Source organism: Spermophilus citellus (assembly GCF_964194105.1).
Source record: "Spermophilus citellus genome assembly, chromosome: 7".
Lineage (NCBI taxonomy): Eukaryota > Metazoa > Chordata > Mammalia > Rodentia > Sciuridae > Spermophilus > Spermophilus citellus.
This window is the reverse complement of record NC_138188.1, coordinates 122,655,602-122,677,976: the sequence shown is the minus strand read 5'-3', so window position 1 is coordinate 122,677,976 and position 22,375 is coordinate 122,655,602. Positions and strand designations below refer to the sequence as shown.

General features: G+C 46.9%; 2 protein-coding genes across 3 annotated transcripts; both read right to left on the bottom strand.

Moving 5' to 3' along the window:
* Positions 1–157: 157 nt before the first annotated feature.
* Positions 158–9,571, bottom strand: ABCF3 (ATP binding cassette subfamily F member 3). Of its 2 annotated transcripts, XM_081301069.1 has the most exons (21): positions 9,413–9,571; positions 9,042–9,189; positions 8,827–8,906; positions 8,279–8,325; positions 7,871–7,968; positions 7,649–7,771; positions 7,224–7,490; positions 6,847–6,927; positions 6,699–6,758; positions 6,568–6,624; positions 6,443–6,465; positions 6,274–6,329; positions 5,957–6,157; positions 5,790–5,866; positions 4,341–4,385; positions 4,129–4,261; positions 3,044–3,132; positions 1,256–1,347; positions 949–1,081; positions 709–796; positions 158–624 (listed from the first exon to the last, which is right to left on the bottom strand). In XM_081301069.1, the coding sequence occupies exons 1-21, from the start codon at positions 9,483–9,485 to the stop codon at positions 466–468; spliced, it is 2,130 nt and encodes a 709-aa protein (XP_081157195.1). In that variant the 5' UTR covers positions 9,486–9,571; the 3' UTR covers positions 158–465. The 2 variants fall into 2 exon arrangements, with proteins under 2 accessions (XP_081157195.1, XP_081157196.1); XM_081301070.1 differs by lacking the exons at positions 7,649–7,771; positions 7,871–7,968; positions 8,279–8,325; ... (1 more) ...; positions 9,042–9,189; positions 9,413–9,571 and having other exon boundaries at positions 6,847–6,952; positions 7,224–7,456.
* A 642-nt stretch (positions 9,572–10,213) lies between these two features.
* On the bottom strand, positions 10,214–21,151 carry AP2M1 (adaptor related protein complex 2 subunit mu 1). Its single transcript, XM_081301071.1, has 11 exons — positions 21,016–21,151; positions 18,919–19,035; positions 16,877–17,142; positions 15,727–15,809; positions 15,001–15,136; positions 14,759–14,900; positions 14,177–14,296; positions 13,941–14,076; positions 13,743–13,840; positions 13,139–13,250; positions 10,214–12,142 (listed from the first exon to the last, which is right to left on the bottom strand). Exons 2-11 carry the CDS (start codon positions 18,990–18,992, stop codon positions 12,008–12,010), a joined length of 1,302 nt encoding a protein of 433 aa, XP_081157197.1. The 5' UTR covers positions 18,993–19,035; positions 21,016–21,151; the 3' UTR covers positions 10,214–12,007.
* Positions 21,152–22,375: the final 1,224 nt, after the last annotated feature.

Sequence of the window (22,375 nt, the reverse complement as noted above, 5' to 3'; positions counted from 1 at the left end):
CACACAAGACTCAATGTCTCTTCTGAGGGACACAATTGGTATTGCTATTGTTTCCTCTGTGTGACTTGATACCAGTGTCACAGAAAAAGATCAGAGTGCCCACACCCTCAATAATATGTAACCATTGCAGCCCTGAGAGGGAGCAGTAGAGATGAGGCAAAGGAGATGCAGGGGATAATTTAATTTACATAGCAGCCACTTGGGGCCCAGTCAATCTTGGGCAGTAGGGGTAAACAACCCTAGAGGGTACCCCCACCCCCTTCTGCTGGGATATAGTCCTTACAGACCCTTGGATGGGGCTCTCCACATTGTATAGAGAATGCTCCAGTCAAAAGGAAGAGATCTTGGAATAAGGCTGTCCCCAGGTAGGGGGAAGTCTGTGGCCTGGACGTGATTGCTTAAATGGTGGCCCAGAGATCTTCAAAACCAGTCCAGGTCCTGGGCATAGTCCTTATCCTGGTGGCCCTAGAGAAAGCCCTCACGGCGAAATTGTTCCTGAAGGAGGGCTCGGTACTGGTCAAATCCCCCCTCAACCCGGGTGACGCCGCCTCCTTCACACACCCACAACTCTCGGCACACAAGCCGGATGAAGCGCTCATCATGGGACACCAGAATCACACCACCCTGAAAAACAGGACAGCAAGAGGTGCTCAGGGGGAAAGCAAACTGAGAAGTAGGGAGTGGTGGTAAAGGTGAAAGCATACTCACCCTGAAATTGTTTAGAGCTCGGCCCAGAGCCTCAATTGTCTCCATGTCCAGATGGTTTGTGGGTTCATCCAGAATGTAGAAGTTGGGACTGGAAGGCAGAACCCAGGAAGGTGGACAGTTATGTGATGAAGGGGATGGTGGGAGAAAATGCATCCCTCTGATACAAAGATGAGAGAATCATTTTCTATTGGGCAAAAAGGGATATGGAAAGGGCAAAAATGCTAGAAAATCAGGACTCACCAGGGCATGGTCATCTGAGCAAAGGCCACCCGGCTCTTCTGGCCCCCTGACAAGCTTGCAACAGGGCGCATTGCCAGTTCTCCAGAGATGCCATACCGGCCCAGCTGGTGACGATATTCCTCCTCAGGTCGCCCTGGAAATGTCCCCTCTCATCAGGTAGGCTCCTGACCCAACTTTGTCCCTAAATGCCCATTGCCTCTATATGCCTGTGTCTTATGCCTAGTCTTGAGTATGGCTGCTCTATACCAACCCCTAGCCGCAGAGGTCAGCCTGAGCCCTCTTGCCTCAATTCAGATCCCTAACACACCAGGAAACTTGCGTGCCAACAGCTCCACAGCACTGACATTCAGGTCCAGCTGCTCCACGTGGTGCTGGCTGAAATAGCCAATCTTCAGATTCCTGCAGACAGAAATGAAGATGCAAGGCAATGACTATGAAAAAGTGTATGTGGCTAACCTCCAGGACTTATAAAGAACTCAAAGAAACACCACCCAAAAACCAAATAATCCAATCAATAAATAGGCTAAGGAAATGAGCAGACACTTCACGGAATATATAACTGATCAACAAACTTATGAAAAAATGTTCAACATCTCTAGCAATTAGAGAAATGCAAATTAAAACCACTCTAAGATTTTATCTCACTCCAGTCAGAATGGCAATTATCAAGAATTCAAGCAACAATAATTGCTGGTGAGGATGTGGGGGAAAAAGGTACACTGATTCATTGCTGGTGGGATTGCAAAATGCTACAACCACTTTGAAAAGCAGTGTGGAGACTCTTTAGAAAATCTGGAATGGAACCACAATTTGACCCAGTTAAATTCCTCGGTCTATACCCAAAGATCTTAAAATCAGCATGCTACTGTCATGCAGCCACTTCACAATAGCTAAACTGTGAAAACAGCCTAGATGCCCTTCAATAGATGAATGGATAAAGAAACTGTGGTATATACACACAATGGAATATTAGTCAGCCTTAAAAAAGAATGAAATCATGGTATTTACAGGTAAATGGATGGAGTTGGAGAATAACATAGTAAGCAAAGTGAGCCCATCCCCCAAAACCAAAGGCTGACAAATGGATGCTGATCCATAATGGGGGTGGGGGAGGGAAGAATGGAGAAACATTGGATTGAGCAAAGGGGAGGAGGGGAGGGTATGTGTGGCAGGGTGGGGGATAGGGGGCGGAGGGCGGAGAAGATGGTGGAATGAGATGGACATAATTACCCATATGTATGGGTATGATTGCACAAATGGTGTGACTACATCATGTACAACCAGAGAAATGAAAAGTTGTGCTCCATTTGTGTAAAAAAGCAGAATTAATTTAAAAAAAGAAAATAAATTTGTGAAATTCCATTGCTACAACGAGAACGTTCAAACAATATACTCTTAGTATGGGAAACTGCAGATAAGTATTTTGTAATACACGTTAAATGTTTTAAGAGAAACTGATATAATGTATTATCTGTACAAAATATGTGTTGATTTAAAAAACATTTTCTATAATTTTATGTTTCCAGTACAGTTCTAGCTTCTGGCTTATTTTTTGTCTTCCTTTTTGCCAGATTTAATCCTTATGATTGGTCCCGTCCCCTCCCCCCTGATTTTTTTAATTGGTGCATCATAGTTGTACATAATGATGGAATTTATTGTTCCATATTGATACATGCACACAATATCACAATATAATTTGGATTATTCCCTATTACTTTCCCCCTCCCTCCTCTCCTTCCACCACCTCATCTTTCCTCTACTAATCTCCCTTTGATTTTCATGAGATCCTCACCCCCTACTTCTTTTTCTTTTTAAAAATTTTAACTCATAAAACACTCCTTATGCATTTTAACCAATGCTTGATCCTTTTTTCTTTTACTCTATAAAACTTTATGGATATTTGTAGTCATACACTACCTTTATGTGATGACAATATAATTCTACTAATAAGAGAGGCCTTAAAATGTATTATATTCCTTTGGCAACTGTAAGTCAATTAAACTTATTGTCTATTATCCCCCCCTCCAGAAAAAAAGAAGTGTAAGCAGTGTGAGTGTATATGAATGCGTACACGTGGTTAGTGATGGTACCTTACCTATGAGCATGTCTGATGCCTCGAACAGGTGCCAAGTCCCCCATAAGTAACTTCAGCATGGTAGACTTTCCAGCCCCATTCTCCCCAACCTGTAAGTAGCATAGGAATGTTAAAGAGCGCACATGAAGGAACACAGAAAGGAAGGAGACGAGAAGGAGTCCTAGGTTGTGCCTTCCAATATACCCCCAAATTTCTTTATATTTTGCAGGGATAGGCAAGTACTCTACCATTGAGCAACATCCCCAGTCCCATAAACAAAAAACTATTTCTCTAAAAAACTAAAACCAATACTTGAGTACTTACTAAGTGCTAGGATTTAATCTTCCCAATAACCAAATGAGGTAGATGCTACCAGCCCCCCTTTTATTTTTTTATGGTACCAGGGATTAAACCAAGGGGCACTATACATGAGTTACATTCCCAGAGACAGAGACTTCCTAAGTTACAAGCTGGGCAACTTGAGATCCCCTGCCTTGTTCTCCTGACTCTCTGAGATTACAGGAGTACACCATTGTGCCTAGTTTGTTAGGCACCCCCACCTCCCACTTTTTTTTGGTACCAGGGATTAAATTTAGGGACACTCAACTACTGAGCCACATCCCCAGTCCTATTTTGTATTTTATTTAGAGACTGATTTGCTTAGCGCCTTGCTTTTGCTGAGGCTGGCTTTGAACTCACGATCCTCCTCCCGAGCCTCTGGGATTACAGGCATGCATCACCGCGCCCGGCTTGTTATCTCCCTTTTAAGGAAGAAGACATTGCTTGGTAACCAAGTTAGGGAATGGTACAGTCAGTCAGGATTGGAAATCTGATTCTGAAACTCATGTTCTTGCTTCAACATCCCATGGTTAACTTAGAACTGAGACAGAAAAAGTACTGCTCTGAGTATTCAGAAAACACCACATGCCAGGCTTCTAAGCTCTGTGGGTAGCTGTATGAGGCTAGAGTATGAGTACTGCAATGTCCTTTGCCTAGACCCAACTCCTATGCCTGTGCACCTCCTTCTATGGCCTCAGGATGGCCCAACCCGTACTTTCTGTGGCGCAAGAGTTGCAGCTCAGGGAATAGACAAACAGTAACCATACCACACATATGCGGGACTCAAGATCAGCTGAGACAGACAGACGACTGAAGATGATGTGCTTAGGATCATAGTAGAAATCCACCTCATCTAGCTGCAGAATTGGTGGTGAGAACTTCTCAAACCCATCAGGGAATCTGTAGGAGGTGTGGGTGTGGAGCATTGGGTAGCCAGAAATAAGGGCTTCCCCACCAGCACCCCCAGTTTAGCACTCACTTCATCACAACCTCGGATTCTTTGTCCACAGGCTTCAGCTCAGGTCTGAGGAGAGAGAGAAAATGAACTAAATTATGATTTTAAGAAGTAACTTTATTATGGCTCGGGGTATGGCTCAGTGGTAAAGCTCTTGCCTATCGTGTGCAAGGCCCTGTGTTCAATCCTCAGTATCCAGGCAAAAATAAATAAATAAAAACGAACTTAAAAAATAACCTTGTTCCTCTTGCACAAGTAATATAAGCTCAGAGAAAACTTAGGAAAATATTGTAATCCCCAACCCAGTTGATATTATTTTAGAATACATTTTTCTAGTTCACTATCTGCTGAAAAAGATTCACCTTTTTTTTTTTTTTTTTAGCTTTTTAAAAAAATCACCTTACTTATCAGTGCTGGGGACAGAACCCAGGACCTCACACATGCTAGGCAGGTTTTCTACCACTGAGCTATATCCTCACCCCCTTTTTGGAAGTAGTTTCCTCCCATATTGTGGTACTGCGGATTGAACACAGGGCCTCCACACATAGCAGGCAAGCACTCTACCACTGAGTCACATCTCTAGCCCCTATTTTTTTGTAGTTTTTTTTTTTTTAATTCCTGGTTAATATATTATGATAGGTGTTTAAATGTCACAAAGTTTTAAACTTTTATGAACTTAATCTTCCTCCCAGAACTTCTAGAAATGCTACTTGAGATTAAAATTGCAAATTACAATATCATTAGTCATTAAGGAAATGCACGTCTAAACCACTTCACACTCTCCAAGATGGCTAAAACTGAAGAGTTAAGAATAAGTGTTGACAAAGATGTAGAGAAACTTAAATTCTCATACATTGCTGGCAGGAATGTAACAGTGTATGTCCTTTAAAAATGGTGTGGCAGATCTTCAAAAAGTTAAACAAGAAATCACCAAGTAAACCAGCAAATCCACTCCTAGCTATATGCCCAAGTGAAATGAAAACATGTTCACACAAAAAGATTGTACACAAATGTTCATGGCAGCATTATTTGTAAAAATCAAAATAGGAACAACCCAAATGTTCACGACCAGATGAATCCATAAACAAAATATGGTACATTCACAACAGAATATAATTCAGCCATTAAAAAAATTGTACTGATGCATGCTACAACATGGATGAACCTGGAAAACATTCTAGGTGAAAGAAGCTAGATACCAAAGGTCACGTACTGTAGGATTTTTTTTTTTTTTAAATACAAAACATCTAGAATAAGCAAATATGTAAAGACAGATTGTAGACTAATGGTTGCATAGAAAAAGGCAAAATCAACCCTTTAAGAGCAGTGTAAAATATTTTCTGCTTTCCTGCAGGGAATGAAGTCAAAGTTGCCTGCCAGCCAAAGAAGACCTGGAACAGGAGGGCAAAGATAGCCTGCAAAATGAGGGAAGAAATGAAGAAAACAGGGTCTGGCCAAGGACATTGTACTCACAACTTCTCCAGCATCTTGAGTTTACTCTGCACTTGAGAAGCCCTATTGGCATTGTAGCGAAACCGGTCAATGAAAACCTGCAGGGGGAGGGCAAGGATTGGTCAAACTCCCTTACTACCTACAACTGATACCATGAGATGGGACTCAAAGACCTGTGTGCCCCACACCTGGATGTGCTGGCGATACTGCTGCTGTGCCTCATATTCACGCTGCTGATTAAGCAGCCGTTCCTGCTTGCTCTTGATGAAGGTCTCAAAGTCTCCCCGATAACCATCTAGCCGCTGACTGTGCAGGTGGATGATGTCTGTGGCAATGGCATTCAGGAAGTTTCGGTCGTGAGAGACGACTAGGATTGTGGAGGGCCATGTCTGAGGAGTCACAGGACAGCAGGCCCAGTTTGGGAGGGTAAACAGATCCCAGGCTCCCAAGTGTCTTAGAGGCAGACTTTCCCCGAACCCACGCCAGAGCCTTTCCCCAAATTCACCTGTAGATAATTCTCCAGCCACAGAATGGCTCTTACATCCAGCATGTTTGTGGGTTCTGTAGAAGAAGTAGGGGGCACACACTTGTGATTAAAGGGCTGTAGAACTAGGAAAAAAAGATGTTATTACCTGTCCCCACCTTGAAGTCAGGGTGACCCATTTTAAACTCACCATCTAATAGCAGAAGATCTGGCCTATGAAAAAGAATACATGGCATGAGGTTTTATATCAGTGACTCATTGTCGTGTCCTAAGACCCATCCTCCCTAGGCTCACAGATGGTTTCAGAAGACTCACCTAGCAAACAGGGCCCGGGCCAGGGCCAGTCTCATCCTCCAGCCACCTGAGAACTCCCTAAACAGAGACACATTAGTGGTATTAATCAGAGTCAACAATGTTGAGAACCAAGAATGGCAAGCATCACTCACCGGGTGGGCTGCTGCTGCATTTTAGGAGTAAAGCCAAGTCCAGCAAGAATGACTGATGCCCTAGGAATGAAGAAATTTAAAAACCCCAGTTGGAACACTTCACAGGAGGGAAAGGTAAAATATAATGAGGAGGAGGAATTTCAAATACCTGGCAGGTGCCTTGTCAGCCTCAATCTCTTCCAATTTGGCATAGATTTCAGCCAGCTGTGTAGCTTCTGGACCCTCTGCCCTGGAAAAGAGAAAGAGCAACCAGCCTAAGTTGAGGCAGTCTAGGAAGATGCCCTGCATCCTATATAGTTTGAAAACAGGCTACTTGTTGCTTTGTTGCCAGAACAGGAATAGAACACAGGAAAACTTGCCCAAAGTATTGAGTTAATGGGTGCTGAAAGAATGAGGGCTTCAGAGTCCCACAATGCCATGTTCTAAGCTCTGCTAAGCAGAAGGATGAACATGCAAATCAAGGACTGGGACAGCATGGCAGGCAGTCTGAAAAACAGCTTCTGCTAGGTCTTCCCTAAGTCTCACCTGCCAGCAGCAATCTGGGCACTGAGCTTACGCTCCCGCTGTAGCAGGTCCTCTCGCACACTATCACTCTCCAGCACACTCTGCAGGGCAGGGGTGTCATCTCCAGCAACCTCCTGCTCTACATGTAGCAGGGAAATGTGGGCTGGGACCCGCAGGCTCCGGGTGGCCAGCATCTTCAGCAGTGTTGTCTTCCCTAACCCATTCCGTCCCACCAGTCCATATCGGCGGCCCCATGCCAGGTTCACATCTGCCCCAGCCAGGAGTACCCTACAAGAGTGGTAGAAAGGAGATTAAGGGTGTTTTAAAAACAGGCACATAGCAAATAGAGCAGAATCCTAACATTGTTTTTAGGCCCATTTCATCTCTCAATTCTCCCTACATTGGAAAAAGAAAAAGGATGCCACCCCACATTGCCATTCTCTCACCTATCTCCAAAAGACACATCAAAGTTCTCAATTCGCACATCATAGGACTTGTTCTTGCCAGATGATTCCAATCGACTCTCCTTTCTGCTGCCCGCCTGGCTGGCTGATGCCTCTTCTAAGATTCTTTAAAATAGATAAGTGTATAGCTTTCAGTGCTCCCAACCACCCATCGTCACAATAGATTGCTCTGCTCTCCTTCTGAGCCCTTCTTCCTAAACTCACAGTGGGTTGCTGGTCTTCAGGGTGTCCTTCTCTGAGCGCTTCTCCTGCTTTGCCTTCAGTCGGGCCTCGGCCTTTTCTAGCTTCTTCGCATTCACTGTCTAAGAGAATTCCAAACACAACCATTTCACCCTAAGGTGTAGGCTCAGAAAGAGATGTTCTCTCAGAAGAGACAACATCTCAAGTAAACCCTCACAAGTTACTCATATTGAACAGACTCAAAAATTCACAGAAAGACACAATTAGAAATTCCCCCCCCCAAATCATGTAGGTATGATATATCAAAATATTAAACTGTCATGTATAACTAAAAAAGAATTTTAAAAAATCCCCCCAAAGACACTGACATTTGGATAGCCAACTCCCATACCCACCACAGACACAGCTCCCTCCCTATCACTTCCTCCTCACCGAGGACTGTTCCCTCTTTAGCAGTCCTGGAAGTTTGGTGTCACAGTCTGTAAGTGAGAAGAAAAAGCAGTCACCTTCTCCCTGAGGGAAGGAAAACTAACATTTTGAGTTATCAACAAGAACCTGGTATGGACACACCATTTTAAGAAAGTATTACAACCCTGGAGATGAACAGCTAAGCTATGATTTTCTCCAAACTAAAACCTCCCACAAATCTCACATATAAGGATATAGGCACTGGGGCACATAAACAACTCTTTTACTACTGATCAATAAGCTGCAAAACTGGGGAAATGACATCAAATTTGGCCAGCTCCAAGACCCATATACTTCCTACCATACCTAACAAACAGCTGGGAGAACCCTCCAGTCTTATTCCCATCATCACAGGCTCTTTTGCTCTCATAAACATGTAAACTAGCTCCTACAACTCTTGCCCTGTGAAAAAGAGACGGAAGGAGTCCTCCAAGCTGTAGGGCACAGGTGGCTGGGGGTGGAAGCTGCATAAAAGACAGAGGGCGGCTAGTTCAATCTCCCCTCACTCTCACCGTAGTTCTCCGTTATCTTTGACAACTGGATAGGGGCGTCCAGTAGCACCTGGCTACTTCCCTGGCTCTGTGGCTCAGCTCTACAGGGATAGGGATAGAAAGCGCAGTTAGGAGTTGAGGAAAAAGCTCTACGGCCATGAGACCTCCCCCCAATTCTTGTCTCCGAACCGTTAGCCTCCCTTCGCCCCCATCGACCCCCATTCCTTGGCACATACAGGCGCAGAGTGTTGTACATGCGTTGGCACACAGCTCTGATGCCCGCGTCATCCTTGCTGTCCCCGGAAACCTCTTGCAATAGTTCTCCCACAGCTTCTACCAAGTCATCCACAGACTCGAAGTCCGCGCTGCCGCTGTGCAAAACGCCTGGGCGAAGAGTGGCAGGATCAGGTAGACAGCGGTCGGGTGGACATACAGTATCAGGGCTTGAATCGCGACCCCAGTCTGCGCTCCAGACCCAACCGCCCCCCGGGACAAGAGGTCACTCAAGAGGAGAGGCCTGGTAGCGGTCTCCAACACTGCCATCCCTTACTCTTCCCCCGCGACCTCCAATTCGGCCTCATCAGCCAGATGATTCGGTTTGGCTCACCAGTCACGTAGTCGAAGACCTGTCCGTCAATTTCTGGGAACTCGCTCCGCAGGATTTCGGCACAAGTCGCCATGTTCCAGTCGGAATCCCGACCGCGCAGTCGCCGACAGACTTCTGTCTAGGCCCGCCCCCTACCCTTCCTCCGAAATCTCGCTCCTCCTCCCACAGCGCATGCGTAGCAGTGACGTAAGAAACGAGCCGAGGGCGCGGAATCTGTCGGGCGGGGAGAACAGGGCTGGCAGAACCGCGCGCAAGCGCCGCTCCCAGTTTAGACAAGCTTCTTTCTGCGCCTGCGCAAAGCCTACTGTTGCAAGATTAGCCATGTGTACAGTTCTCGCAGCCTTTTGGGAGGTGGCGATCCAGAAGCGAGGGGTGGGGCAAGGGCTCTCAAGGTTTATCAGGGCGCAAAGCATGAGTGGTCTTGCCGATGGGAGTCTTCCAATAGGATGATGATTGATAAAAACCTAGCAGAAAACGATGTTTTAAGCGTTCTTCGAATCGCTTTTACAGTTGTATGTCCAGGCAGGTCCTCTTTGGAACCCTCTGAGAGCTTTGCTGACTCATGCCCGCCCTGCCCTCTCAAGAAGCCCCAGGCTCAGTCTTCTGCGTCCGCTGGTTTTGTTCCAGTCTGGCTGTTCAGGTCAGCCAGGTGCCTTACCCTCTGCCTGGCACGACCCGCCCTCCCAGTTTTACACTTCTTGACAGTGTAGTCGACCCTTGAAAACTATGCCAGTTCTTTCACCACCCCAGGGCACAACCTCATACAACCCCAAAGGAAAAGAAAACCAGACAGACACCACAGACGGTAGAAGTTCATGGTATTTATTCCCGACCTACACCCACAGCAGGCTTTCCTGCACCATGAATCTCAGTGTCAGTAGAAGGATATTTCTCTTAATAGATTCCTCAGGTAGAAGTTAGGATTCTGTCCTTACATGACGCTACTGTTTGATATTTTAGATAAATATTCTTCCAACTTGGGGCTCTAAAATTGGCACCTAAAATTACATCTTTATCCATTCATCGTTTTGATTAAGTATGGCCACAATGAGGAAACATTCCTGATATTTAAAGGTTTAAAAACTACGGTTCCTCTCCTTTTAATAACCATTTTACAGGAAATACAAAGAGGAACAAAGTGACCCTGGGGGATACAACAGGTAACTTCTAACAGGAAACTACAGAACTCCAGGTCCTCAACAAAAGTGAGAGCTGAGGGGAAATGTATGGATTTTAAGACAAGATGCATGAACCAACCACAACTGATCCTAACTGGACCCAGATACAAGTTATGGAAAATTTTGTAGGATACCTGGGTTAAGTGAACATATACTGGATATATCAAGGAACTGGCCATGAGTTGATCATTGCTGAAGCTTGGTGATGGGACATGGGGGTTCATTACATTATTCTATTTGTTTTAAATTTTCTGTTAATAGATTCGAAGTTTAAAAAAAATTAAACAAGAGAAAACTAGAAAGGGCAAATCTGCTCTTTTACCTGCCCCAGCATGCTGGCGAGATATGGGACATTCCCCTGAAGGACTAGCTCACCACATTTTTCTTTGCAGGGGTGGAGGTATCCAGAGGAATTTTCTAAGAGACATGGAGAAAATAAAAGCTTTCCTTTCCTCACCCACCAAGATTCAGAAAGCTTGGCTAAATAGAAAAAGGATGGAATAAGAGGTCAGTTTCTCAGGATGGCTATAAGACCAAATGAATCTTCTACTCTTGGGGAACTGGAGGTCAGGTGCTTACTCTTGAGCCCTTTGCTTCTTTGAGAAGCCAGGAGACATGGACCAACACCAAATAAGATAAGGGCTTGGAAGGCCTGCAGGGGACTCATAATTGTAACAAGGAAAGAACCTTGAGAGTATTCAGAATAGAAAATTCTACTCAAAACAGGCAGAATAAGAAAATGTGGGGCTGGGGTTGTGGCTCAGTGGTAGAGCAATTGCCTAGCATGCATGAGGCACTAGGTTTGATCCTTGGCACCACATAAAAATAAAATAAAAAGGTTATTAACTCCACCTACAACTAAAAAATATTTAAAAAAAAATATGTGGGAAGTCCTACTAGTTCCCCTCCCCCTGTAGCTTCCACATCAACACTTAGCCAACAACTCCGCTCTACAGAGTTTATTGGGTTTATAACTGGACGAAGTCACACTTGTACAAAATGAAGCTCACACTATCCCAAAGCAGAACAGGGACTGAGGATTAGGGATCCGTTACTGGCCTTTGGGGGAGCTCTGAGGTGAGGGGCAGCCAACCCTCCCACTCCAGAGGTGTGGCCACGGGGGTGGGGAGGAAGGGGACCCACCTGGCTTTGGTCACAGAACTCAGCCTGGCACTAGGCCAGGATACACAGATGAATTAGGAAGAGCAGGAGTCCCAGAAACCACCCTGCCCAGGGAGCCCAGGGACTGCTCCACCAGTCCCACTTGCGATGCAGTTGGTTCAGACCTAGACTCAGGGGCTGGTGCAAAGGGAAGGCAGCAAAGCAGAAGGGAGGAGACACTGATGTGTGGTGGCTGGGGGCGCCTGGACCTGCAGAAGAGGGTGGGTAGGAAGGTGGGCTAGCTGCCACTGGACAGCTAGCAGCGGGTTTCATAAATGCCGCTGCGGCCAATGTACCGCACCCATTTGATGACATCATGGTCGCTGTAGTTCAGCTTCGGTTCAAACACTTTCAAGTAGCGCACCTTGAGGCCAGAGGGCGCAAATGGCACCTGTGCAGGGAATAGTTCCAGTTAGGACTGTGGTCTTCCTCTCATAGCATTTCTCTGAAAAGTTCAGTAGCTATGCCCTACCTCATTTCTACTATAGATGTTTGAATGGCTGGGGTCCTGAAAGAATATAGGGGTGGTGGGGAGCCTTCTAAGTAACATTACTAAAGAAGAGAGCATATCCAAGAGTAACTAGCAATAATTTTGGGTGTTGAGTCAAGTGCTACCTGAGATAACTTGAATCAATTCCTTTAATTAGGAGGAGGCAGCAGCCAGAGAACTGCATTAGAACATACTTATTCTGCTCAATATTATGTACTTGAAAAGTAAGGTGGAGAAAATTATATGTCTAACATACGCAAAGTCTGCTCATTGTCCTGTCTCTAAGGAAACTTGCTGCCTTACTTGAATTCACATTTTTTAAAAAAAAATTTAATTTAAACCCAGGGGGGACTGACCACTGAGATATATATATATCCAGTTTCTTTTACTTTTTAATTTTGAAACAGTGTGTTTAACAGTTGGCTTTGAACTTGGGAATCCTTCTGCCCTCCCTCAGCCTTCTGAATCACTGGGGTTACAGGCAGGTACCACAGCATCCACTTCTTACCTGGCATTTAAACAATTGAAACTTTTTCGCAACACACTAAGAGAAATCAAAATATTTTTCTCAGGGGCTGGGATTGTAGTTCAGTGGTAAAGTGCTAGCCTAGTATGTGTGAGGCACTGAGTTCAATCCTCAGCACCACATAAAAATAAAGGTATTATGTCCATCTACAATTAAAAATAAATAAATAAATAATCCCCCCCCCCCCCCCCAGTGTGAATAGCAATTTCTACTAAGATTCTTAAAGGGAGAAGAAATGGTCTATGAGTTAAAGTCACTTCTTCCCTCTAGGTCTGTTTTCTCATCCCTAAGGTACAGAGGTTGATCTGAATCATCTTTCTTATCTTTCCCAGCATATCCTGCCATGGTGCTAGGCCCCTTCTCTGCCATACCTCAAAGTTCATGGAAATAGGGGGTCGAGCCCATTTCTTCTTGTCGTTGGTGGGCAGAAGCTCAATCTCTGCACTGATCTGCGATTCCTTCATGCCTGCCATGCGCTTGATCCTGGGAACAAAGGAGCAATGGGTAGCAAGTGCCCGTGATAGCTTGGAGGTATTTCAAAGGGGGATTGCCATTTCAAACTGTGTGAGAGCCAGGAGCTTATGGGAGGTGCCAGGACAAGGAAAAGTAGTCAGGACCCTGAAAACCACTTGCTGTAGAACCTTGGGTATGTTATTCCTTTAGCACTCCAGGTTGCACTTTCTGCTTAGATAGATGGGCAAATTATCCCTTGCCCTGTCTGTCTGCTTTACAGACATATTACTAGGGCAACTGAGAAATGCTAAAGCCTTTTGAAAAAATAGATGTAAAAAGAACCCAAGTGTAGGCAGACACATAAGCCGAAGAGCTAACAGCACAAGCAGAGGCTCCCAGAGAAACAGGCACCATTTTTCTTCCCGCTCCACAACCCACAATGGATAGGACAAAAGGTGAAACTTAAGAAGGTACATTATAGCATCTAGAGAGCAGCTGTGTCCTCCTGAAAGAAACACTCACTTCCACACAATGGCGTTCTCACTGGCCTTGTACTTGGCCTTCCCCTTCATGCAGATCACCTGCACCCCACTCGTGTTCAGGGGGGTTGGAATCCTCACCTAGAAGTGACACACCCGTCAAGTTCTGTCAAGCCCTGACATATACTACCTTTATTTCTAGAGACAAATTCTTCCTCCTCCCCAAGCCCCTTGTCTTCACCTCAATCTTCTGGGCCAGCAGTGACGGCTTAAAGTTGGACTTGATGACCACCTTGACCTCCAATTTTGTGCGTCCTACTTCCCGCACAAGGGGGATCACCCGGAAAGGAAGGATGATGTCCTTGGTGGTGCGATACCTTTAGGGTTGGAAAGTGAGGTTGGCAATGAAAGCCTGTTCCACTCCTTCCCCCACCTCCAGCCAGCAATACCCGCTGCCTCCTCACTGCCCAATGGCACCTCATAAGCTCAAATTCTCCATCTGGTGGAATGAAGCTGATGCTCCGTTCAGAGTCAAACTTGCTGAGTCGCACACACTGGTGGAAGGTACAGTCATCAATGGCAATTGATTGCTTTCCGCTACAAGCAAAAGAGCTCTCATTGGTATAGGAGAAGTGGCAGGTGTCAGGCTGGGAAATCTTACGACTCCAGACTGACACCACAATCTCAGGACACAGTTTTCTGACTTAGGGGTCCCTGTCCCAGAGTTTGGGAAGAGAGGGAGCTTTGCAAACTCATCATTTCTAGAGCCCTGTTGCTTGGGACATGGGTGTTTCTGGCACACTGGGCAACAGCTGTCAGTATGCATCAATGGGAACTTGGTCCTAGGGGCCAAACAAGGAGTCTGCTCTCTAAGGAGAGTAGGCTAATGGCAACCCCTCGTTTCTTATTGCTGATGTCAAGAGCTATCAGCTAAGCATACACTTAAGAGAGTTTGCAATTATAGCAGAAATGAAGTCCAGAAGGAAGTTGGTCCACCAAGCCCCAGTGAACCCTTCAAAGCCCACTGCCCTTTCCCTCCAGTTTCCCTGACTCAGGCACCTCTTGCTTGTTTCATCGGCTGTGCCTTTGCCCTGTTTTTCAATGACAATCTTGTCGTTCATCCCAAACTTGCATTCAGGCATGCCACTCAGGTAGCTCTTCATTACCACCCGGCCTGATACATGGGCACTCAGCACCTGCCCTGGTGACAGAACAGATAAACGGGAACAGCTGAGTCAAGCAGGCAAGCTCAGAGATCCTGCCCTGGCCTCCCTCTGGCTTCATCATGAGAGGGCCCTCACCCTGTGGGGACATGAGCAGGTTCACACTCTCTAGAACATCCAGGAAGAGTTCATTCCGGCGATACTTGATGCCTTCCCGCCGCCAGCCGATCTGCCCAGTCACCTGGCTGGTGATCTGGGACTGCTCTTCTTTTGTCTACATAGAGGTAAAGACAAACAGCAATGGCTTTGCTCCTCTCCCTTTTCAATCATTCTCTCTCTTCCCACTTCACCCTCACCCCACCTCCCTTCTAGGCCTCTCCCTGTAACCCATTCTTTCCCACAGGTCTCCATGGGGCAGGGCCCAGAGAAAACAGAGTAAAGCCCAAGGGCAGAAGCCAAGGGAACAACTTACCTGATGCTGGAGGACACAGGGCCAAAAAAGGTTCCCACAGGAAGCCATAGGGGAGGCAGAAAAGGAGAGAAGGCTATGAGGTTTGGATCCTATAGGAGGGCCCAAGTGCTCTTCTCCTGAAGAATACCAGGCCTCCAGAACAACCCTCATCCCCCTGTCCCCAGTCCAAAGGAAACTGCTTGATCTGTATTCTTGGTAAGAGATGCTGAATCGGCTGCCCCTGGGGTGGAAGGACTACACAAGGCAAAAACAGGCTTGCTGTCATTGCAAGAGGCTCAGGCCAGGACTTCCTGTCTAGGGCGGGCTCATGAGTCAGCTTGGACAAGGCTAGGCCAGCTGGGCAGAAGGGAGGTTGGGCTCCACCCGGCCTATGGTCTGTACAATGCAAGTACCTGACTCTTGATTCCCTGCTGTGTGATGAAGGTTTTCAGTGCGCCTGTCTCTGAGTTCTGTGGGTAGCCAAAGTCCAGAATCTCTGCAAAAGGAAGGGAATTATTAGCCCCTGGACAAACCTATAGTCACTTCATTCAAGTTTTCCTGACCTGGGCATGTCTGGTTAGCACAGCTCCCTAAGACTATGTGGAATCATTGCACAAAGTATTCCACCTTTGTAGCATTTACTCTGTGATTTGTAATTCATAAAAAAATCAAATAAGGGGCTGGGGATGTGGCTCAAGCGGTAGCACGCTTGCCTGGCATGCGTGGGGTGCTGGGTTGGATCCTCAGCACCACATAAAAATAAAATAAAGATATTGTGTCTACCGAAAACTAAAAATAAATATAAAAAAGAGCTGGGAGGAAGTACCAAGGATGTAGCTTAGTGATAAAGCACTTGCCCAGCATATACCAGGCCCTGTTCAATACCTAGTAATATAAACAAACAAACAAATGAACTAGGGGTATAGCTTAGTAATAGAGTGCTCCTCAGTTCAACCCCCAGTATCACCACAAAAAAAAAAAAAAAAAAAAATTAATAAAACCCAAAAAGGTTTTTTTTTTTTTTTCAAACAGAGAAGACAGAAAAAAGTCACATGGTCAGTGGGTCAGAAGTGAAGAAACTCTGTACCCCTATTTTTTTCTAGAAAACAGATGCTGAGTAGGTGGAAAAATTAACCACCATACCCTACAGGTGAACAAGGAAACAAAGGGCACTCCATGAGGATTGTAAAATCTCACCCTCCCACATGCTCCGAAGTAGCTGTTGAGATGGAAAGCCGCGACAAGAATGAACTAAGGCTCAAGTCACAAAGAAGAGAGGATGAATTTTGGAGGCTCAGCCACCAAACCTGAGTCAGGCTCTTTAGTCCTATGAAAACCAAAACTTCCCTGCCCCCACCTGCTGGCTTATTTCTGTGTTCTACTTCAGAGCAGTCTTTAAGTCTGGATTTGAACTGGCTTCTCAAGGATAGAGATCCTAGCCTGAGAGATCAGGTATGAAGGAAACAAAGTTCAGAGTACACTTGGGCTTCAGATCTGCTCCAGTCTCTAGGTCATACCCAATTAGGTTCATTCCCACAAGGCCCACCACTCCCCCAGCCTTACCATCCAGCAGCTCATATATGAGCACAAAATTGTTCTTGATGTTTTCCTCACTGATCTTGCCAAAGTAAGCGGCCATTACGTCACACATCTTATAGAGGAATTCGAAGACCATGGCAGCGTTGACATTTTGCTTGGTGACAGCTGCCAGCCAGATGTTGGACCGCTTAACATGGAAGAAGCTGGTGCGAGCGATGTTGGTGACAGGGCTGCGTACCTGCTGCCGTGCATGGATAACATTGACTCGAAAAGCATCCACTGCATTTCTCCTAAGGGAAAAGGGTGCACAGAGCCTGCTCAGCACCCAGGAAAACCCCACCCCATGGGGGTCAACCACAGCTGTTAAAAGCCCCACCCTCCACACTGCTGAAATATGACATGTATTCTAAAGCCAAAGTCTAAACCATTAGGGTGGTTCCCTTCTTATGGCTCCCAGTGGGGCCATTGCAGGAGGGTCTGGATTAGGCTAGTATCTGATAGCCATGAGAAAGAGGGAAGTCAAGTGGCAATGGCAGAAAGACAGATGTAATATTAATAAAGTGAGGTTCCTCAAGTTTAGAATGTTTCTAACTCCCAGGCCTGGCCCCAATTTCCCACCTATACTTAGCTACCACTTCTCTAGCACCTTCCCAGTAAGCTCCATGCCCAGGAGAGAAAAAGACCCTGTTTCATTTCCACTACTGAGCCCACTGATGGAGAAGGTAGACTCCTCCAAGAAGTTGGACAAAGCCAGTTTGACTTCAGAGAAGGCTTTTATCTACTGGGTAAGAAGTATCAAGGAGCAATGAAGCTATGCCACTCATTCTTGTCCAGTATACAATTCCAGAGCAAGCTTAACTTGCTGTATGAATAAAAAACGATGAAGGAAAAAAAAATGATGGGGGGTTAGGGCCCCCCACCCACCTGTACCTGGGCAGCAGCTTGATACGCCGCTTACCTATTGCTACGGCAGCCAATGAGATGGGATGAGAGAAATGACGCCAGCAAGAAGAGGAGAGTGACAGCAACGAGAGAGAGGGTTAGACACATGACACACCAGGGAGGGCAGCACACACCATGAGGTAGAAGCAGACAAGACAAGCAAGGGTAAAGAGCATAGCAGGGCATGCAAGGTGGCATGTAACCTGGCCTTGACTTAATCGTGTAGCTCAGCCATACCACCAAACTAATAGAGAGCCACAAAGGCCGGGCCAAGCCAGCCCATCAGCTAGGGAGCCAAGAAGCTGGGGTACTGTAATAGGCCCGTGCTGTGACTATTTATCTCAAGCTCTTTGAGGAAGAAAAACAGGTAGCAGGAACCAGAAGAGCCCAATCTCATTAGAGCTGCTGAGGCTATGTAGTTCTCAGTCAGAAAGAAGACATGCAGGGTGGGGCAGAATGAGAAATAAGGCTATGGCTCCTTCTTAAGGTCTGAGGGAACCAGAACATGGCACTGTCCTAGGAGCATGGCCTCCCTGTCCCTTCTTCAGTGACCCAGAGCGCGCCTTGAGCATGCTTACAACCTCTCCCAGGAATGACCCAGAGGAAGTAAAAACAGCTGAGTCAGCAGCCCAATTCCTCCTGAGAAAGGGAGTGGGAAAGGATTGCCTGGAGAGACTTTTAAGAGAATCCAATGAAGGCTCTCAATGTGAAAAGGGATTTAAGAACAAGATTTAGATTAGCACCTCAAGCCTGGCACTAACTCCATTCACTGGAGACATCTCCCTATTCCTGAAAGGAGGAATTGACCTGTCTAGGTAAAAACACTTATCTCCAGCAACCAGAACTGTAACTAAGGAACAATGGGAGCAGGAAGGGCAGGAGTTCCTTAAAGATGTAGGGCCCCCTTCATTCCACCGGTCTTGCCTAGCATCCAGAAAACAGGCTGCTAGGCCAATACCACCAGACCTAATAGGAACCAGGCTATATCAGCTGAGCTTCCAGGATGCAGCAAGGGGTGGGGGTGGGGGCCCAAGTCAAACCTGTTGGGATAAGACCTGGTTCTGCATGCTGGGGCTGAGAGGGTGGGGTAGGGGGGACATAGCTGGCTTAGCCAGGGGACTCACCCGATGTCATCTCGGTAGACCCGGGAGATGAGCACCTCCCCCTTGTGATTATAGATGAATAAGCCTCCAATCATGGCGGCAGCTCAGTCTCCTCGGCCCATCGCTCTGAGAACTGACCTAAGGACAGGTGGGGGTGGGGTAAGGGAAGTCTTCAGAACCCTTGCAAATGTCCCCTGTGGGGCTGAACAGGTCACTGGCTCGCTTTTTCCCTGACTCAACCCTCTACTAAGTGACCCTGCAGCCCTCTCAAGCAAGCCCCTCCCCTCAGCTAAGCTCCAGTTCCTGTTTATTCCACACAGGATGGAAGAAACAGACAAGGGCTCAAGATTCTAAGGCCATCTTGACCCTCCCTTTTCTGGAGTCACCCCCACCCTCTCTTCACAGCGCTGAGCTCACCCCCACCCTCTCTCCACAGCGCTGAGCTCAGCAAGGATCCTTTTCAGCCCCCTTCTGTGCAGACTCAGGCTCCAGGCAGTGAGTCACCGAGAAGGCCTGCCTGCGGCTGCAGGAATGGCGGTAGGAATTACTCCAGCTGGCTCAGGCCTGGTGCCCCCAGGCACAACCTTTAGAGCACCAAGTCTCTCAGACTCCATTACCCTTCTAAGAAGGCAGCAGAGCCTGAACCTCCAGAAGTCTACACATTCCAAGAAAGGGGGTGGGGGTGGGGAAAGAAGGGAGGCCTTAGGCTCTGATGAGAACCAGGAGTGTGACCAAAGCAGGCACATCTCTCCAGGCAGTCAGATAAGCAGGCAAAGAAGCAGAGGGAAAAGGTCCCAGCACTAGCAAACCACCTTCAGTGACCCAGGCTGCTTATTATAGTGCCCAGAACCATCCTCCCCGCTTTGGGAAAAGTTCCAGAGTTCAATAAAAATGAGGGTGTGTGTGTGTGTATGCAGATTCATAAAATTGATCCTTCTAGCTGAAGTTGTGATTCTAAACCTACCAAGTAACTCACTTTTAGCTGAGTGCTTATAAGCAAGGGGCAGGATATCAGAACTATTATACAAATATATATATACAAATTATTTGGGTCAAACTAATTTAGACTGAGAAAAGGGGTTAATTTGGTTCTAGATTTCCTGGATTAGCCCTGGTATTAATTTCACAGGGGGAAGCTTAGCAGACTTTTCTAAAACTGGAAAATAAAGCCTTTTACTGTGGCTGTCACCATCACCCAGACTAGTGAGAAATCTCTCAAGTGATGAAAACATTTCCATCCCTGAGTCCTAAAGGTGAGAGAGGAAATGCAAAATGCAGGTAAAGCCCTGGGCAAAGAACCAAGTCTAAAGGTATCAAGTGGTAGGAAGTTCTGGGCACTGGAGAACTAGAGGTGGGGCTCTGGACAGGAACATAATATTGAGTTAAGAGACCCGGCAGCAGTATACTCAGGTGAATCCCACAGTTGCAAACAGAGCTGGTGGGGCCCCTAAGGAAAAGAGATTGCTGTATGGCAAAGGTCAGGGCTTTGAAGAGGAAAAAAAAGCAAGGAGAAGTTGACAGTGGCAAATACGGGAAAACTGGAGAGACTGGCCCACTTTGAGCTTTAGGAACAGAAACATGAGCGGATGGTGGGCTTTTCGCTAGGGAAAAAGACATCGTGGGAAGAGATGGTGCCACGGGGTGCGGGGGCTGTCACAAGCCTGAGGAAAAAGAGCCGCAGGGTGTCACTGTGTGAGACCTGTCACCGTCCAAAGAGGCATTACAAAGAGGTGTCACTGTCTTGGGAGATGGAGGAATTGTCCCTGCGACGAGGACAGGTGTACGCTTTTTCTTTTTTTTTTTTTTTTTTTTTTGGGGGGGGGTCACCATCCTACTCAGGGGGCGCCGCGTGGCGTCCCTGCTCTGGGAGGATTCCGGTCAGTCTCCCTTTCACTAGAGGCGCCCGATGGATCAGGAGGAGGGCGCTGCTCCCCGCCAGTCCTGCAACCGCACCCCAAGCACCCCCGCCCCGCCGTCAGCTCCCTCCCGGGTCTGAAGGCCACTCCCGGGTATGGGCAGCTTTTCACTTAGCGCAGTGCAGGGAAGGGCAAGGCTGAGCAGCGGGACAGGCAACCCGCGGAATTCTCCCCACCCCGTAAGGCCAAATCCCCAGCTCACCTGGCGTCTGCGGCCCCCCGCTCGGCCGGCCCAGCCACTCTCCGGATCCCAAGATGTCCGCCCGCCCCCTTGCTCGCCTGCCCGCTGCCTCGGCTTTCACCGCAGTGCTGCGGCCCCGCCCCAGCCCCAGCTGCGCCTGCGTGCCCGCCTCCCGCGCAGACTACAAATCCCGTCAGGCCCATCGGCCTTCGCGCGCACAGCTCCGAGCGCCCCAGCCTAGGAAAACTACAACTACCGACTGCCTTTGAGAGAACGCCCCCGCCTTCGGGGATTAGGCAGGCACTACCCAGAATACACAGTCCAACACACGGCGCTCCTCCCACTCTATTTTCTTACTGAGCATCCCGGGAAGTGTAGTCTTTGCAGTTTCTACTGTTCCTATTTAGATATTTCCGGAGAGCCTCAGAGGATTAGTGCCATTTGTTGAAGCTTGTCTGTTGATTCGAATTGCTGAAGGGCCCTTTCTGTTTCCAGAGTCCAAGGACTAACTGTCTTCACTTTACACACAAACGCAAAACTCGACAGAAGTGTCAGTGCTGAATTTACTGCTTTTTAATACCATCTGTGATTCTCCCATACTTTTCTCTTACTTGTTCCTTTTCCTGGGGATCAAAACTCAAAAAAGGGGAACGGGAGAGAGGAGGCAAATTTTGGAAGAAACCAGGAAGAAAACTTTAATGTGTCAGTGCCCTCCTCAGCTATGCCTGTGTGTGTACCTTCTAGTGGCAGGCAACTCATATATATGTATATAATTTATTTTAGTTGGACACAATACATTTATTTTTATTTATTTTTATGTGGTGCTGAGGATCGAACCCAAGGCCTTGCACATGCAAGGCGAGCGCTCTACCGCCGAGCCATAGCCTCAGCCCCAGGCAACTGGGGCTTAAAAAAATCACAGGTAACTTATACTTAATTGGACATGGGATTCAAAATTCCCTGATAAACAGAATTAATCTTCGCATCTGACCTGAGAGAAGACAGTCAACCATGGAATCTGAAATACCTGCCTGGATCTGAAGAAAATCTGTTTGCCTTTCTCTCTCTCCTATCTGAATTATAATTCCCATCCCCCCCCCCCCCCCCACCACGATGGCTTTTCTTCACTCTTTTAAGGACCCAGCTTCTTTCATGGGCTTTAGTGGTAGTGGGCGGAGTCAGTTCTAAATCAGGGTGGGGGTGTTGGGTGCTTCTGGATGTTAGAAGATGGATTCCTGACCACTTTGCTATAAATGTCATAACTCAGTAATACAGCTTGGGAAGCACATAAGTGTTGAAAAAACACTCCCTTTGAAAATATCCCTGATGGCTGGGGGCTTCTAGGATGTTTTGAATGATGAACTTAATGGCCTTGTCCTGA